The sequence below is a fragment of the Alexandromys fortis genome, unplaced genomic scaffold, assembly GCF_014885135.2.
Source record: "Alexandromys fortis isolate MF-2015 unplaced genomic scaffold, M_Fortis_MF-2015_v1.1 scaffold_96, whole genome shotgun sequence".
NCBI classification, from domain to species: domain Eukaryota; kingdom Metazoa; phylum Chordata; class Mammalia; order Rodentia; family Cricetidae; genus Alexandromys; species Alexandromys fortis.
The window spans coordinates 244,639-261,747 of NW_026068053.1; the positions used below are offsets into that span (position 1 = coordinate 244,639).

The window sequence follows — 17,109 nt, forward strand, 5'->3', positions numbered from 1 at the left end:
GGGATCAACCTACCCATGGACCCAGCAATACCACTCTTGGGAATATACCCAAGAGAGGCCTTATCACACAACAAAAGTATATGCTCTACTATGTTTATAGCAGCATTGTTTGTAATAGCCAGAACCTGGAAACAACCTAGATGCCCTTCAATTGAAGAATGGATGAAGAAAGTATGGAATATATACATATTAGAGTACTACTCAGCAGTAAAACACAAGGACTTCTTGAAGTTTGCAGGCAAATGGATGGAAATAGAACTCTGGTTCTTGAACTTCAGGTTTACATTTAATTTTTGACTTTTAAATGTTTGTTTTATTTTGCTGTGGGTACATGTGATGTGTGTGCAACTGTGTGTGTAGGACTGCACAAACATGCGCACATGCAGTGGCCAGAGGATGATGTCAGTGTCCTGTTGTATCATGCTTTACTTTATATCCTTAAGACACTGAGTCTGAGCTAGGCTGCTGGACAGAAAGCCCTAAAAACCCTCCTGTCACCTCTCCCCATGGTATTTCACAGTATTTATGTCACTAGATAATGAAAAGACATGTTAAGCTTTTTACATCAACTCCAACAATTCAAATTTACGTCCTTATACTTTTATAGAAAGTACTTTTACCCTTGAGCCATATCCCTAGCTCTATTTTTTCTGGGCTTTCTATTTTTTAAATTGAGATTTTTTGTTACTTCCTGCTGACTTATGTAGATCCTTAGCAAAGTCATGGCCCTGCTTTTCCCTGTACTTCCTTGCAGATTTGAAACTCCATAAAGCAGTAGGAGGTGGATGATGCTGTGTGTAACATGACTATGCTGGATCTGTTATAAAATATAAACCTTGGTATTAATTGTAGACTTGTATAAAGCAGTAAGGTAGAATTCCTAGGTGATCATTGCATCCACTGAAAATGTGTTAGCTTTACCTCTTTAGCTCCATAAAGTAGCCTGTTGCCACTGTACTCTTCTAATTCTGGACAGGCTTCTCATTCTTAGTTTTTGGTAGTCAGTGGCCTAAACATATTGAGAAACTTTTCAGTATGTTATTTAAATCTTTGAGACAACCTCAAACTTACTATGCAGCTAAAGATGGTGTTGAACTTCTGATCCTCTGCATCTCTCTCCCAGTGCTGAGATGCAGGGATGTAGTATAATCCAGAGTTTATGCAGCATGAGGAATGGAGCTCATGGCTGTGCACCTGCAAACCAAGCGTTCTACGAACTGAATCTCATTTGTACCCCATTGTGTAATTCTGAAGTGAATATTTGGATGACAGTGGTAGCATAGCTACATTTATGGCTTCATTGTTGCCATAATTTTGCACTAACTTAGAGAAAAGAGTATTTTTATTATTTTCCTTGAAGTTTGACTTATCCCTTATGAGATGTGCAAGTATAAAGTCTTTGATTATCTATAGAAGAGTCAATCTCAAGTTATAGTATTTAATAATACTCCTGCATCATACTTAATCCTTTTTTAAATTGTATATTTCATTTTAATAAATAATATCTTTCTGTTTTCCAAACTTAGTACTCCAAGACTCAAACAATTCTCCTGCCTCAGCATCCTGAGTAGGTAGGACTGCTGAAGAATACAGTCAGGCTTCTGTTATAAAGATTTGTGTTTTCATGTGAAGAGATGAACACATGTGTGAAGGTGTATAAGCATGCAAGTGTGAGATAATATGGTAATCAGGGGTCAAACCCTACTGCTGTTTTGTCCATGCTGTCCCGGCAGTTCGCAACACAGGGTCTTTCTCTGGGACCTGGAGTCCACCGTTTGGCTGGGCTGCTTGCCGGAACATCCCTCCTCCCTACTTCTACCTCCTCCCACTGGGTTTGCACCTCATGCACCACCACACCTGTGTTTTCAGCTTCTCTTTTAAAAAGAGTCACTGTCACCCTTGAAGGCTCTCCTCCTCCTCTTCCTCTCACTTGCCTCTCCTACGCTCCAGGCATTGACGAGGAAGCATGCTTTCCAAGTATTCCTGAGTCCCAAGCATGCTAAGGCCCTGTAACAAGTGGAAATTCATAAACAAGATAAAGCAAAGTGCTTTGGTAAACGTGCTCTTCATACCGCCAGGCAAAGCAACACTGCAAGGCAGGGCAGCAGTGACTCAAGAGTTCTTGCTTGTGCAGCATCTTCAATAAAAAGAAAACCAGTTTTAGAGGCAAAACTGGCAAGGGCCTGCTTCTGTATGTAGACTTACAGAAAGCAAATATTTGGAAAGAAAATAATGTATTAAGGTTCTATTTTTAATGGCTTTTTGAGAGTCGTGTTTTAGCAGATAGATGTCTTGGGAGTTGTGTTCTTCAGGTAGGGATGTAAGTAGTGTATGACAGCTTTTCAGATGAATGACCTGATCTCAGACAATCAGTGGTGGGTGGGGAGATAGCTTTTCCAGGTGTGTCTTTTTCTTATTTTTTTTTCAAAATCCAGTGTGTATATAATAGTTATACGTGATTTTTCAGGTGTGTGCACATGTATGTGTATATGAGTATATGTGTAGATCAGAGGATACTTTAGGGTACTCTAGAGGGTCATTCTTTAAGGGTTGTCCACTTTTTGTTTGGTTGGTTTGTTTGGTTTGGTTTTTCATGGCAGAGTTACTCTGTAGTTTTGGAACCTATCCTGGAACTAGCTCTTGCAGACCAGGCTGGCCTCAAACTCACAGAGATCCACCTGCCTCTGCCTTCTGAGTGCTGAAATTAAAGGCATGTAGCACCACCCTCCTGCTATCTACCTTAATTTTTGAGGCAAGATTTTCCAGTGATCTGGGTAGGTTGCCTAGCAAGGGAGGCCCAGAAATTTTTCATATTTCTACTTCTCCAGTTTCAAGACTCCAAGTGAATTCGAAAATTACAAGCTAAATTTTTGGGTTTGGGGGTTTTGACTCAGCTACTCAAACTTGCAAGGCAAACATTTTACTGACCGAACTATCTCCTAAGCTTCTGAATCTTTTTCTGTTGCTATTTTTTTTTGTTTTGTTCATTTGTTTTTCCTTAAATACCATCTGCACAAAAACGAGTATCGAAGTGGGTTGTTTTAGGGTGGCATAGTCTGGATCCTTTAATGGCCTTTTCTGTCTCTGAGAAGGCTACATCTTTATCAGATATCATGATGTTAAACTCAGAGCTGCCAGCCTCCAAAGGTCCTTCATAGAAATGCATGAGGCAGCAAAACGATTAGTCTGCTCACAAGGTGAGTTAGAGAGTGATCTTCACAAACAGGGTTCCTATGGCAGCTTCTGGTAAGAGAAACTCCTGGAAACACAAAAGTTTAAGATGACAAAAGGATGAAAAGAAAGACAGATATAGCATCTAACAACAGCTGGACTTTATGTTGAATACAGGGTGCTTGTACTGAGATTTTTTCAGCACCTGACAGAGACATACCAATTTGCTGTCTGCTGTTGTTTAATCAGTGTTATTTGTCTGTGCAGTTTACTGCATCTTCCTTTCTGTTCTGGTACACATAGGTATGTGTGTAGAGGCAAGAGGATAAATTCATTTTGCTCCTCAAAACATGTCCACATTTATTTGTTATTTTGGTCTGAATCAGAGTCTGTCATTGTCCTAGAACTCATGCAAAGGAAATGCCTCCTTGTTGCTAGGATTGCAAACCCAGCCTTTCTGTTTGCTTGCTTATTTGTTTAATATGAATTCTGGGAATCAAACTGGCATGCTCATGCTTGCAATATACCATCTTGACAAGCAATCCTCTACTGAGTTCTTTCTCTCCCACATCACTGTGATTCTGTAATTTTGTTGTTAGTTTTAAAATAATGCTTCTCTAACTTGTGAAAAGGTAAATTGGAGGACTTTTTAAAATTTTTAAAGCATTTTCACTTATTATTATTTGTACATGTATATGTGTATGCCTGCTTGTCTGTATGTGTATCCTGTGTATATAGCTATCCTCACTGGCCATTGGAACCGGAGTTATAGTGAGCTGTGCACTGTGGTTGCTGGGAATGGAATCCAGGGCCTCTGCAGAGCAGAGTATGTGCTCAGTGACTGGTCCCTCCCTCCAGTCCTACCCGAATATCTTCTAAGGTACTTTTCAGACTTGTATTTTCAGTCTGATGTTAGGTCACCTTGGGGATCATGATTTTCCAGGACTGTGGTAAGCTGGAGGATTGCTAATTTATGTAGTCAGAGAAGCACTGTCATTGCAGCCATGTCCACTGTCATTCACCTATGCTCATCCTCAACATAACAAGCATTTGCTTTCATACTCCCATAGGATGGACTTCTTTTAGATATGGACGATTAAAAACAGTTTTTATCCTCTGGGTTTGCATATTCACTTTTGACCCACAGTATATTATTAAATTGCTTACTGTGATTTCACAAACTGTTTTACTGCAATGCAAAATGGCACAATGTCCTCTGTATCACATATAAGGTGCTGCACTTGCAAATAGTGGCTGCTGTGTATAGTATATAGTTACTGCTTGTATAGTACATAGTAATTGCTGTGTATAGTATACAGTGACTGACTACTGTGTATAGCATACAGTGACTGCTGTGTATAGTATACAGGGACTGACTACTGTGTATAGTTTACAGTGAGTGCTGTGTGTAGTATACAATGAGTGTTGTGTATAGCATACACTGACTTCTGTGTATAGTATACAGTGAGTGCTGTGTGTAGTATAAAGAGACTGCTGTGTATAGCATACAGTGACTGCTGTGTATAGTATACAGTGAGTGCTGTGTGTAGTATACAGAGACTGCTGTGTATAGCATACAGTGACTGCTGTGTATAGCATGCAGTAACTGTTGTATATAGCATACAGTGACTGCTGTGTATAGTATACAATCACTGTTGTGTATAGCATACAGTGACTGCTGTGTATAGTATACAGTGACTGCTGCTACTGACTGCTATTAATAGCTTATTTTAAAGGAGACAATGAAGCATAGGTGAGGCTTGGGTAGAGGTGAAGTTAGAAGAATGTATCAGTCTTAGCCTTTTCAATTCACCAGAAGTCACCTGGCAGGCATCCTGCCTTTATCAAACATTGTTAAAAGCATGCCATCAGCATCAGGATCTAAAGCACTGTAGCCCAGGAGACCAAAAAATGTCTTACTTTTTTTTTTTTTTGAGGTCTAATATTGCAATCTGACATTTTGATCTGCCTTCTGAATTTGGTCTGGGGCTTGGGCCATCAAAAGCTCTTCTCCCTCCAGTGTAATCTACTGAAAGTCTTTGAACTGATTTTTGTTATTTTGTTTTAATACTATATTTATTTTCTTTGTTGAAACAAGCTCAAGTAAAATTCTCAAAAGTCTACTGCACTACGGCTTGAAAAACTTAATTAAATAAATGACTGCTGATTAAATGCTCCACAATTGTTTACTTAGATACTAGAATTAATTTGATTTTATTTATGTCTGCAAGAAGTGTGTGTAGATCTGTAACTAATCATGCGGCATATACACTAGACCCAGGAAATCACAAAAATGAAGAGACATAGGAATGAAATACTTTTACTTGACTACTTTTATTTTTGAGATTATAATTATATCATGTATCTTCTTCCTTTCCTCCCTCCATACCTTCCCATATACCTTCTTTGCTCTCTTTTAAATTCATGGACTCTTTTTAAATAAGTTATTGTTATGAACATATATATATATATACACACACATACATATATGTGTAGTGTAGAATAAGGACAACAGTAGACATGCTAAGAAGAATTGAAACATTTTTAAGGCCTTCAAAGAATGTACTGAGAAGCTAAAGAGAGATTCCACTGGTCAAAGAGCTTACCATATATGCATGAACAATTGAGTTATAATTTCCAGCACCCACACCCAGGACTCAGGGATAGTAGCATGCCTTTGCAATCCCTGTGCTTGAGAGACAGAGACTGGTGCATCTCTGAGACTCACTGACCATCCAGTCTAGCCACATTGGTGAGCTTCACGTTCAGTCCCAAAAACCAAGGTGCACAAGCAGAGAAGTTGATTCAGAAGGTTAAGGAGCTTGCCAACAAATTTGACAACCTGAGTTTGCTTCCCAGGACCCACAAGATGAAAGGAGAAAACCTGATCCAGCAAGTTTTCCACTGACCTCACATGAATTCCAAGTCCTGTGGACATCAACTTTAAAAGGGGGTAGGCAGTAATGAGAGTGACTGCAGAAGTGACTCATGTCAATCTGTGGCCACTCCATGCACACATGAATGGTCAGACACACATGCGCACACATACTTACTGAGCTTCATATTTGTTTCCATAATTTCACAGTAGGAATATAAATGATAAAGCTGCAAAACTGTAGTGCTGACCTTGGCACTTGAAAAGGTGAGGTCTAAATAAAACTATTTCGCTTTCTGAATACTATCATTATCTCTAATGAGAGAGAACATCACAAGGACGTTTAAAATTGTACCTTAGGCAATAAATTATCTGCCAGGACTGTACTCAGACTATTTCTCTTAGATATGAAAACATGGATCGGTTTGCTCTGTCTGGTCACATTACACATATGCTCTGTTTGTGTAAAAATTTATCCCGAAGAACCCTGATGTGTCTACCATTGTCTTCTTCACTGAGGAGTGCAATGAATGCATGAATTCCTGGTTGTAACCCTTCAATGGCAATGCTCACTTTCCTGGCTGCTTTTTTTTTAATGCAACAAACTTTGCTGTCTCAAAAGTATTTTTATTTGCATAAGAATTGAATCTCCTTCTTGCTGAAGGCATACCATTGTCTCCTTTCTTAAGAATTAATATTAGGCTTGCCTATTACTTGGCTATGGGACTAAGCCTCCAGAAGATAGATTCTTAAGATCTACTAAAAGTGAAAAAAAAATTGTTTCTTTATTTAGGTAAAGTTGTTCCTAGAATCCCTACTTCCTTGTGCAGTCACTGGAAGCTGCCATGAGTTGTCTAATTGATCTGTGGTCATTTTTGAGTTGTTACTAAGAAAATTCTTCCTTTTTCTTCTCTTCTGTCTTTCTCTATTGGATGTTGACTGGAGCCTAAAAATGCCTTCCCTGGTACTCAGACTTTCTCCTTTCTCTGATGCTCACTTTCCCACATTGTGGCCACCTGTCATCATGTGGCTAATCTCCCTGTCTGCTTAACACAAACAGAATGGCTTTTATTTCTGTATCTTCATCCTCCATCTCTGAGCAGCTACTGAGATTTTTCAGCTTTGTCTGCTTTTGGGATTTTCTTTATTAAATTTTTTTTCACAGCATAATATTTTTATTGATTATTGGGAAATTTCATACAATTTCTTTGGGCTTTCAATTAAATCTATTTATAATTCCTAAATTATTCTATTAGGGAGGCTAAAAATCCAAAATATCTTTTCCTGGTATCATCTGGTGGCCACAAAGAGATTTCTCCAAACTTCCAGTAATATATGTGTTCCTGTTCATGGGTGTGCTTGTATGTGCAATATATAAGCAGATGCACATAGCTATATGTACATAAGGATATCAGAAGTCAATGTTGGATATCTTATGCACTTCCTCTAACTTTATTTTGGGGGATAGGGTCTCTCACTGAACCTGGGATTCCTGACACACACTATTCCACACAGCTGTCTATGTGGGTTCTATCATCAAGCTCAGGTCCTCAGGCACTCTACTGCTAGCTATCACCCAAGCCCTACCAACAACTTCCTCTTAATTTTCTCTTAGGCGTTCAGTTTCCCAGAGTGTGCTGTGATTCTCCTATAGGTCTCTTCCTGTGCTAATCTAGAGTACTCAGAAATCATGCATCAGGTCACATTTTTTGCACTGCTTTGAGTTCTACTGCTGCTGCAGAGGCAGTGGTTCCCATAGCTTCTGTTGGATTTCCTCAGTTCAGCTTTTACCAGCTATAGAAATTTTCAATTAATAGTCATTAATTATGTACATTTGAGTGTGTGTGTGTGTGTGTGTGTGTGTGTGTGTGTGTGGAAGCCAGAAGACAATCTTGACTGTCATTCCTTATTCACCATCCTCTTTGTCTTTGGAGACACTTGCATGGAACTCATTAGGTAGGCATGGCTGGTTGGTCAGGATCCAAAGATCTTCCTGTCTGAAGTTCCCTGTGCTCAGATCACAAGCATGTGTCCACAGTCCTGGTTTGTACCTGGGTTCTGAGGAGTTAAAATGATATCTTTGTGCTTACACAGTTAACATTTTGTGTGAAAAGCTACCTCCCCAGACCAATGGGCCATTGAGAAACAGAGAAAAATATATGTACTATAGGCACTCACAATCTAACAGGGAAAAAAAAAACAATCTAACAGGGTAGGCCAAAAGATGGACTGAGGATTAGCATGCACAATGACAGTGGCAGGAAGGGCATCTGATAATGTTTATTGAGGAAGCAATGGGTTTCTGAGACCTGGAACTGTAGTCTTTATCAGTGCAATGGCTGGCTCTCTTTCTAATGCTTGACATAGGATTCTGCTCTGTGATGTGGGAGTGTCATATCAATCTGTTGATTTCATTGGCTGAGCAATAAAAGAAACTGCTTGGCTGGCCCTGATAGGTTAGAACATAGATGGGTGGAATAAACAGAATAGGATGCTGGGCAGAAGAGGAAGTGAGGTCAGACTCTGCTCTGCTCCCGGACAGCATGGACGGAGGCTAGAATCTTCCCGGTAAGCGCACCTTGGGGTGCTTACACAGATGATTAGAAATGGGCTAGTCCAGGTGCGAGAATTAGCCTGTAAAGGCTAGAGTTCATGGGCCAAACAGTTCTTAAATGAATACAGTTTGTGTGTTGTTATTTAGGGCATGAGCTAGCCAAGCGGCCGGGGTGTTGGGGACGCAGCTCTGCCGCTCTTATTTCAACAGCTCTGTAGCCTGGCTCTTCTGCATATTCATGAATATCCTCCTGCCTCAGCTGCTAGTGCGTCATCATGTGCCACTTTCCCCGAATTGTTTTCTGTAACAAAAACATCATTTTCAGAAATAATAATACCTCCACTTTCTGTGGATATATTCATACTTATTTTCCTAACTGCCCTTCTATATTTCAGCATTCATTTCAATAAATCATTGTCTTGCAGCTTCAGTTTTAGCTAAGAAAAACTTAGAAATGATGTTGCTAGACATAAGGGAGGAGCTAATCAGGCTCCAGTTATCTGCAGCGTCAGCAACAATGAACAGCACTCAAAGGATAGCAGGTCTGGACATCTGGAGCAGAAAGACCAACATCCCCAAACAGAGTCATACTTAGTGTTGGCTCTGCCACATCTGATCTACAAGGAGAGTCAGACTGTGTGTCTGCGAGTCTATAAACTCTCCAATTGTTCAGATTCCGAAAGCATGACATTCCTTTTTTCAAAGGTTTGCTTATTTATTTTATGTATGAGTGTTCTATCTGCATGTAAACATTTATGACGAAGAAGGCTTCAGATCGCACTAGAGACAGTTGTGAGCCATCATATAGTTGCTGAGAGTTGAACTCAGGACCTCTGGAAGAAGAAACAGTACTCTTAACCACTGAGCCATCTCTCCAGCCCTAGCATGACATTCTTAATTCCCCCAAGGACATCAGGTTTCCATTCTTAGGAGCATCAGTTAATTAAATGTGACTTTTTCCCAATAGCTCCCCATGTCTGAGTCACATGGTATTCAGGTTCCTCCCTCACTCTCTCTCAGTATGAGACAGCCACCTCTTCTTACCACAAAAGTCAGAAGGAAGCAGACATCTTTGCTGATCTGGATAATCTGAGCTCCTTCCCTTTCATTTGGGGATCCTTCATGTTCTCTGTTGAATTAAATAAATCTTGTGGACTCCAGGGCAGTCTGCCTCCATGTCCTCTATCAAATTTTATACTTGACATTAATATTTTGTGATATCAATATTTGTTTGACATCTTATATTTTTACATTAAGTTATTTACCTTTTCTTTTTTCATTAATTTTATTTTAAGTGTGTTTGACCATCTTATTTTCTTATATCCGAATTTGAATCATTGCAAGGAGTTTTGACACTCTTAGTTTATAAATATATCCCACAAGAACATTCATGTGTCAATATCTAAGTCCAAGATTCACTTGTAATTTGATGCTGGTGCCCGCAGTATGACTATGTCCAGGGTGGCCTTCTTCCCTGTTCTTCCCTGTGGCTTCCTAGTCATCTGAGCAACACTGAATAAGGATTCAGAAAAGGGGGCAGACCTAGTTGTACCTCATGTTGGTTCACCTCATAAAGACTGCATCAGAAGCACTAATTCTGTGAAGCATCTCATTTGTAGAGCACTTATTCCTTTTATCTCCTTAGCATGGCTTCAGGTTAACTCAGTCCAAAAGTCACACAATTGAACTGGCACAACTACAGTGTTAAGTGCTATCCAGGCCAGACATTCTATTTTCCTTTTTTGTTTGTTTGGTTTGCTTTGGTTTTTTGAAATAGGGTGTTACTATGTAGCACTGGCTGACCTAAAGCTTACAGAACTCTGCTTATTTTCCCTTAATGAGTCTTGATTATTGTTCAATACCCCCTCTGATGAGGAGCTGGCATCTCTGACCTCTTGCAAAAATGGGGCTAACCAGAGGCACAGAGACATATCTGGCTTTTAGACAAAGGAAAAAATGGGCTCCTTTTCTTTAGGGTCTTTTAGCCTTAAATGTCTTAGTTAATTTTTACCTCATGTGTTACACACCTGTGTCAAAAAATTCAACAAAATCTGCAGTCTGTAAGACTGTGCCCTGTCTTATTCTCAAAAGACATTGTGAGTACATTTTGATGTATTCCCAATCTTGTGTCTCATGTCCTTTGGGCATGCAAAATCAAACTTATGCAGACAAATGGATGCTGGAAAAGTAAGACATGCTTGGTCTTATTTGACACAACTCAACTGAAGTTTCAGCAGTAATTTCAACTCATAGTGACCAGAAAGAGCTAAAAACATAGGTAAATACATATTCAGCAAAACAAAGACAGAAAAAAAAGCTGAGTGTGGGTGGCAATGGTGCATGCCTTTAAACCCTGCACTCTGGAGGGGGGCAGAAGCAGGTAGATCTCTGTTAGTTTGCAGCCAGCCTGGTCTACATAGAAAGTCTAGGACATTCAGAGCTACAGAGAAAAACTATCTTGAAAAACCAACCAAACAACTAAATAAACAAACTAAACTAAGACGGTAAAACAAAGCAAACAAGTAAGCACAGGAAATAAGAGCAAGAAAAGTTTAAGAGTTTAGAGTGCATAGATGAAAGCAAGAGAGAAAGTAGTCGATCTTCAGAGTTGAATTCTTATATAGAAATAGCAGAACTGAAGGTGGAGAGACAGTTCAACGGGTGACAGTACATTTGTCATGAAGGACTGAATTTAAATCCCTAGGATCCACATAAAAGCCAGAAAGTGCTCGTACTCTGGACTGTCTCAGGCCAGCTAGACCGTGGCTTATGCAGTGGAGAAACAACAAAGGAATCTAGATCAAACAAGGAGAAAGATGAGGTTTGTCCCCTGACTTCCATTTGCAAACCTCAGAATGCTGTGCTGGCTAGATTTTGTCAACTATACCTAAGTGCTCAAGTCATCTGAGAAGAGGGAACTTCAGTTGTGAGAATGCCTCCATTAAATTGGGATGTAGAAAATCTTGTAGCACATTTTCTTGAATAATGTTTGCCCTGGCTAGCCCATTGTGGGTGGTGCTATCTAATGGCAGGTGCTATTGAATGGTATAAAAAAAATCAGCCAGAACAAGCCATGAGGAGCAAGCCAGTAAGCAATACTTTTTCAGGGTGCAGTCATCAGTTCTTGACTCAAGGTTTCTGATTTAAGTTACTATACTGACTTCCCTGGATGGTGAACACAAGCTCAAGATGAAGTAAACCGTTTCTTCCCGACATGAATTTTGGTCATGGTATTTATCCCAGCATCAGAAACCCCAACAAAGACATGGAGCACACCAGTGTAAAAATGCAAAGACATACATTGTGTGCATGTAAACACACACACACACTTATGCAGAAGTACAATTTGACAAACAACAAATTTACGTTTCAAAATTATCCCAAACATATAACAATTGCAGGTGGCATCCAGTTCTTCAAGTTGAAGATGTGAGTTTTTTGAGAAACATAACGCTATCTGAAAATAGAAAGAAGATCCCCAGCCCCTCTTCAAACACCTTGAAGTTTTGTTCATCTTTGTGGCAGTAGTAGAGTCTCCTAAGATGTCTCAGATAGTACTTTTCTATCAGACTCTCTCCTGAGGAGACCAGTGACTTCTACCTCAGTGAGCAATCCAAGAGCTGTGAAGATGGTGACCACTGCTTTCTAATAATCTAACCCCAGCTCCTATGCCAACTGCCTTGTCTTCTCCTCCATTATAACCTGTGTTCACTTGAACTGTGAGCCAGACACAGCTGTTTCTCCTTTATGTTGTTTTTGTCTGATATTTTGTAACAACAATGGGAGCATTAACCAAGACAAGTGTGAGTATCTGAATAACAGGAGGTGTCCATCATGGAAATTACCTTAGAAGAGGCGAGCAAGGCTAAAGCCACCTTCCCAAAGTAATGGAGGAGCTAGGTTGTGGCCATAATGCAAACGTTTGCCCAGTTCATTTCTAGGGTTCAAGTTCTTTGTGAAATATTACAATTTCATTTAATGTGTGTGCTCACATGAGTACATTTGTGTGATTGTGTACATTAGAGAATAAGTGTGGAGGTGAGAGGAAAACATGCAGAAGCTTGTTCTCTTCTTCCACCATGTAGGTACCAGGGCTAGACCTCTCTGAGCTATCTCACTGGTTAGGTGATCTCAGCAGTTAAATAAATGCTCACATGTTTTCTGGGTGTTATTTTCCTTTCATGATCTTGAGAAAACAACAGTGGCAACTTCTCTAATGTGTTTGCCCTCCTATGAGTGTAGGTGTGTTTGTTGATAGCTGCTCATACTAGCTGGCATTCCCATGTGTAGTGCACATCAAAGTGCATTACATAGATTCTGAAGATCGTATTCTTCCAGGCAAGCTTCACCAATGGAGATTCAGGGTTCAGCCTGGTGTGTTCAGTGTTCAGGGCACACACCGTGACACCCTTATTTACCTCTGCTTCAGAAATTGTGCATGAATACCAGAGAGAGTTCCATGAATACACTTATAACCTTGAATTCACTCCAAAGTATAAGAATTTCTAACTCTCTCAGGATTTAGGACCTGACTGGTAATGAATTATTTGAAACTCCCCTCACACTTGATCATGATGAACGGTAGCTTCATATTCCTGGGATGGGGCATTAGTCACAGGGGCAGAAGTCAGCTAAGGTGACAAGCTTGTACTCTATCTTGAATTATGTTAGGAGTCACCAAAGTGTTTTAAGCATGACTAGGAGACATAATTCAATGTGCACATGCTGCTCCAAACTATAGGATTTTGTGTGAAGTGTTAAATATATTTTTTTATTCCTAAGATTGCTAATGTGTCTTTTAAGATGTTGGCTTTGCATTCTTCCATATCTGCTGGGTTTAATCAAGTTAATATTTATCAAGTCTACAGCTGTGTTAATGTTCCAAATTATGTGACCCCTGTGACCTCTTCCTATCCTGGCTCCTGCATGAGTATGAAATGACCTCTGTGCCTGTTATGGCCTGTAAACATGAGGACACAGGCTGTTGTTTTTATATATGTCTCTGTCCCTTGGTGAAACTATACTTGTTGATATAATCTATAAATTAGGCAGCAATTGTCAGGTGAAAATGGATGTATACCATATTATATCAGTTACTTTCCTAAGTTTCACACATATAAGTGTAAGAGAATGTTCCTTTCGCCTGGAGGATATATCGGTTGGTAAAGTACTTGCTTTGCAAACTTGAGGGCCTGAGTATGATCCCTATAGCATGTAAAAGCAGGCATGATGTGCACATTTATAATCTTCATTTTAAGGTGTTGACAGGAAGATTCTTATGGCTCACTGGTCAGGCATTCTAGCCAAATAGGCAAGGAGAAAACCAAGTGGTGACAAGTAAGAAACAACCTCTGACATTGACTATTGGTGCCACATACAAGCCCACAAATCCATGTGCATACACATCCCCCAAGAATGTGTCTTCATGTTTTATTGCTAAAAATGTGAATTTTAAACTCACCAGCCAAATATTTGTTGAACTCTGACGCCTTTGAGAGATATGTTAGGTGCAGGGATGCAGTGTCACGTGACACAGTCATGATTCTTCGAGGTTCTTTAGCACATTCTAGAAGACAGACCTGTGCTGATGATGCTAGCTTCGTACACTGTGAGGACATAGGGACAGAATGTAAATCAGCAAATACCAGGGACAGATAAGAGGGGAGATTTTATGATCAATGTACCCTTGAGATGGGTTTAGAAGAATGAATGAAAGAATTATAGAAGTAATGGTGTGTGATGGTTATCTTTAACTGTCCCCTTGACACAACCTGAATCACCATAGAGGAGAGTCTTAAGGAGGGATCGTCTCTATTGGGTTGGTCTGAAGACACGTTTGTAGTATACTGTCTTAATTAAGTTAATGTGTGTAAGAAGACCCACTGTGGATGGCGCCATTCTCTAGACATGGATCCTTGTTTTAATTGTATTTCTATTGCTACAATAAAGACCACAAGGAAAGGGCTTATTTCAGCTTCTTTTCATATTTCATCATGAAGGGAAATCAGGGAAGGAATTTAAGACAGGAAATTAGGATAGGAACTGAAGGGAGGCAATGGATACATATTGCTTACTGGCTTGCTCACCTTGTTTTCTTGGGCCACACAGGACAATATTTTGAGGGGTGGTATTGCCTCCAGTGAACTGTACTTTTCCACATCCATCATTAATAAATAAAATGCCCTAAAAAGTTCCCAAATCTCCAGTCATGTGGGGGCATTTTTTTCCATTGAGGTTCTATTTTCCAAAATGACTCTAGCTGTGTCCATTGACAATAGCCCAACCAGCATAGTTTCTGAATGATTTGAATAGAAAGATCAAATGGTGTATAAGCAAGCTAGCAAGTATACAAATATGCATTTGCTTTTTAGTATCCATGGTTGTGGATGTGATATGACTAGCTGCTTCGAGTTCCTACAACTGTGGTTTATCCAAACTGCTAGATGGTAACTTAAAACTGGGAGCTAAAATAAGCCCTATCTACATTATGTTGCATTCTTATCAGGGTATTTTATCACAGCAACAGAAATAAAACTAAAATAGGTAAAAAAAAAATCCACAAAGTACTAGAACCCCGGGCTATAAAAGCTCTTGGAGATATATAGGAAGAGAATGGGAAAAGCATGAGAAGTAGGCTTAAGTATGAGATACTGAGTCCTGCACAAGGATGTTCAAAGCGAAGTAAAGTTTGTCTTTCTATCTTTCCAGCCATCTATGAGCAATCCTGTGAGGTGTACAGACACCAAGGGAACAAGGCTGGCTTCTTCTATGTTGACTCTGATGGCAGCGGGCCGCTGGGACCACTCCAGGTGTACTGCAATATCACTGGTAAGGGCCACATTTTTCACACATGCTTAACCTCGGAAACCGCTGCTATGAGATGGAATGAAGTTTCTGCAAAGGGACACCTGAGTGAACACAATTTACAGGACTAGCTTTAGCTGTGGAAGGAGGCTACCTTGATAAATCTTAGGAATTAGCTTAGTTATTTTTGAGAAAGAATGGTAGAGGAAGCTTGGTAAAGGTAATGAGACTATTCCAAAAATCCAAAGTGAATTACCCACTATTTTCTGTAGGACTTGCCAAGGTCATCTTATCTACAGGAAATGAACAGCAAAAAAAGAGATAAGAACAAAATAAATAAACACACAATCAAAAAAATGAGGCATAAAAGCCAATGGGAAGTCCTAATTCACAAAGGGGAAAATTCATTCATAGAAGGTTCTGTGAACTGTGTGTCTGGGTGAGTCCTACTTTCTTGATCTTCAGAAGTTCATCAGTGAAATGGAAATGAGATTACTACACCAAGGAGTTATGAAGATTATAGATAATCAGATATGTTGGAGCAGCAAGTGAGGACCTAAAAAACATAGCCCTGATCTCAAAAGGGAAAAGAGATTCTAGAAATCTATTTAGAAATAAGAGATTCTTATTCTAGAAACAAGTAAATGATCAATCTGAGAAAACAGATAAAAGTTACCACAAATTCCATATTCCATCACGTTAATAGTTTCATGATGATTTATTGTAAATCAAGATTCTTTTCTATAGACTAGTCATACATCAGGTAGGAGTATTTTAGGAAAGCTGAATGTCTCTTTTCTGAGTCTCACATACTATCTGATGGTTTCTTAGACTTATGTTCATGAAACAAAGGGACTACTTCATTTATTTCAAGAGTTGTTGCCAGAAAGTCACAGAATGTTATGTTATATTTGGAGGTGGTCAATAAGTTACTGTTCAATGAGCCAAGGTTTTACAAGGTAATTGTACATTGAATCTGCAGAGTTTTGACTTGCCTCCTTCACTGAAGTTCCAATTAGCTTTGTACAAAATTTCTATGTAGGTATGGCTTCTTTTTATGAGGATTGCAGTTTTCTTGAAAGTCACCATCATCTCCATCATTATCATCATCTTCTTCATCAGGAAGACTGTATTCTACGGAATATCCTGAGAGTATGTAACTTTTTAAAAATCAATTACATAGGTTCAGAAATGACATCTGAGACTGAGCAGGTAAAAGCCATTGGTGCCAAGTCTGATGATCTGAGGTTAATCCCTGGTTGCCACATGGTAGGAAGAGAAAACAGACTCCAACAAGATTTCCACATGTTAAACTGAGCAGTGGTGGTGCACACCTTTAATCTCAGCCCTTGGGAAGCAAAGGCAGGTGAATCTCTGTGAGTTTGAGGCCAGCCTGGTCTACAGAGTGAGTTCCAGGACAGGCTCCAAAGCTCCAAAGTTACATAGAGAAACCCTGTCTCAAAAAACACAAACAAAAAAGATTCCCACATGTCCTCTGATTTACACTGATTCACATTGGTACATATGTGCCCTCTTTACAAGTTAAAAAAAAATTAAAATGATACTTTATGGGTAATTTATTCTATCATAAATTTCCACATTGCCAAACATTGATGTGATAATTTTTTGAGCTTTTAGCTTTGCCAGTAGTCCTACTATGACTGTCAGACTGTCATTAATTGGCATATATCTCTTTCTTTCTCTT

At 39.4% G+C, this 17,109-nt stretch overlaps 1 protein-coding gene across 1 annotated transcript in view; it reads left to right on the top strand.

Annotated features, from left to right (window-relative positions):
- Cntnap5 (contactin associated protein family member 5) overlaps positions 1-17,109 on the top strand; it is a 554,624-nt gene that overhangs the window by 194,074 nt on the left and 343,441 nt on the right. Inside the window, exon 8 of the mRNA XM_050119741.1 lies at positions 15,309-15,428. Coding sequence (XP_049975698.1) covers positions 15,309-15,428 — 120 coding nt within the window. The remainder of the gene's footprint in view (positions 1-15,308; positions 15,429-17,109) is intronic.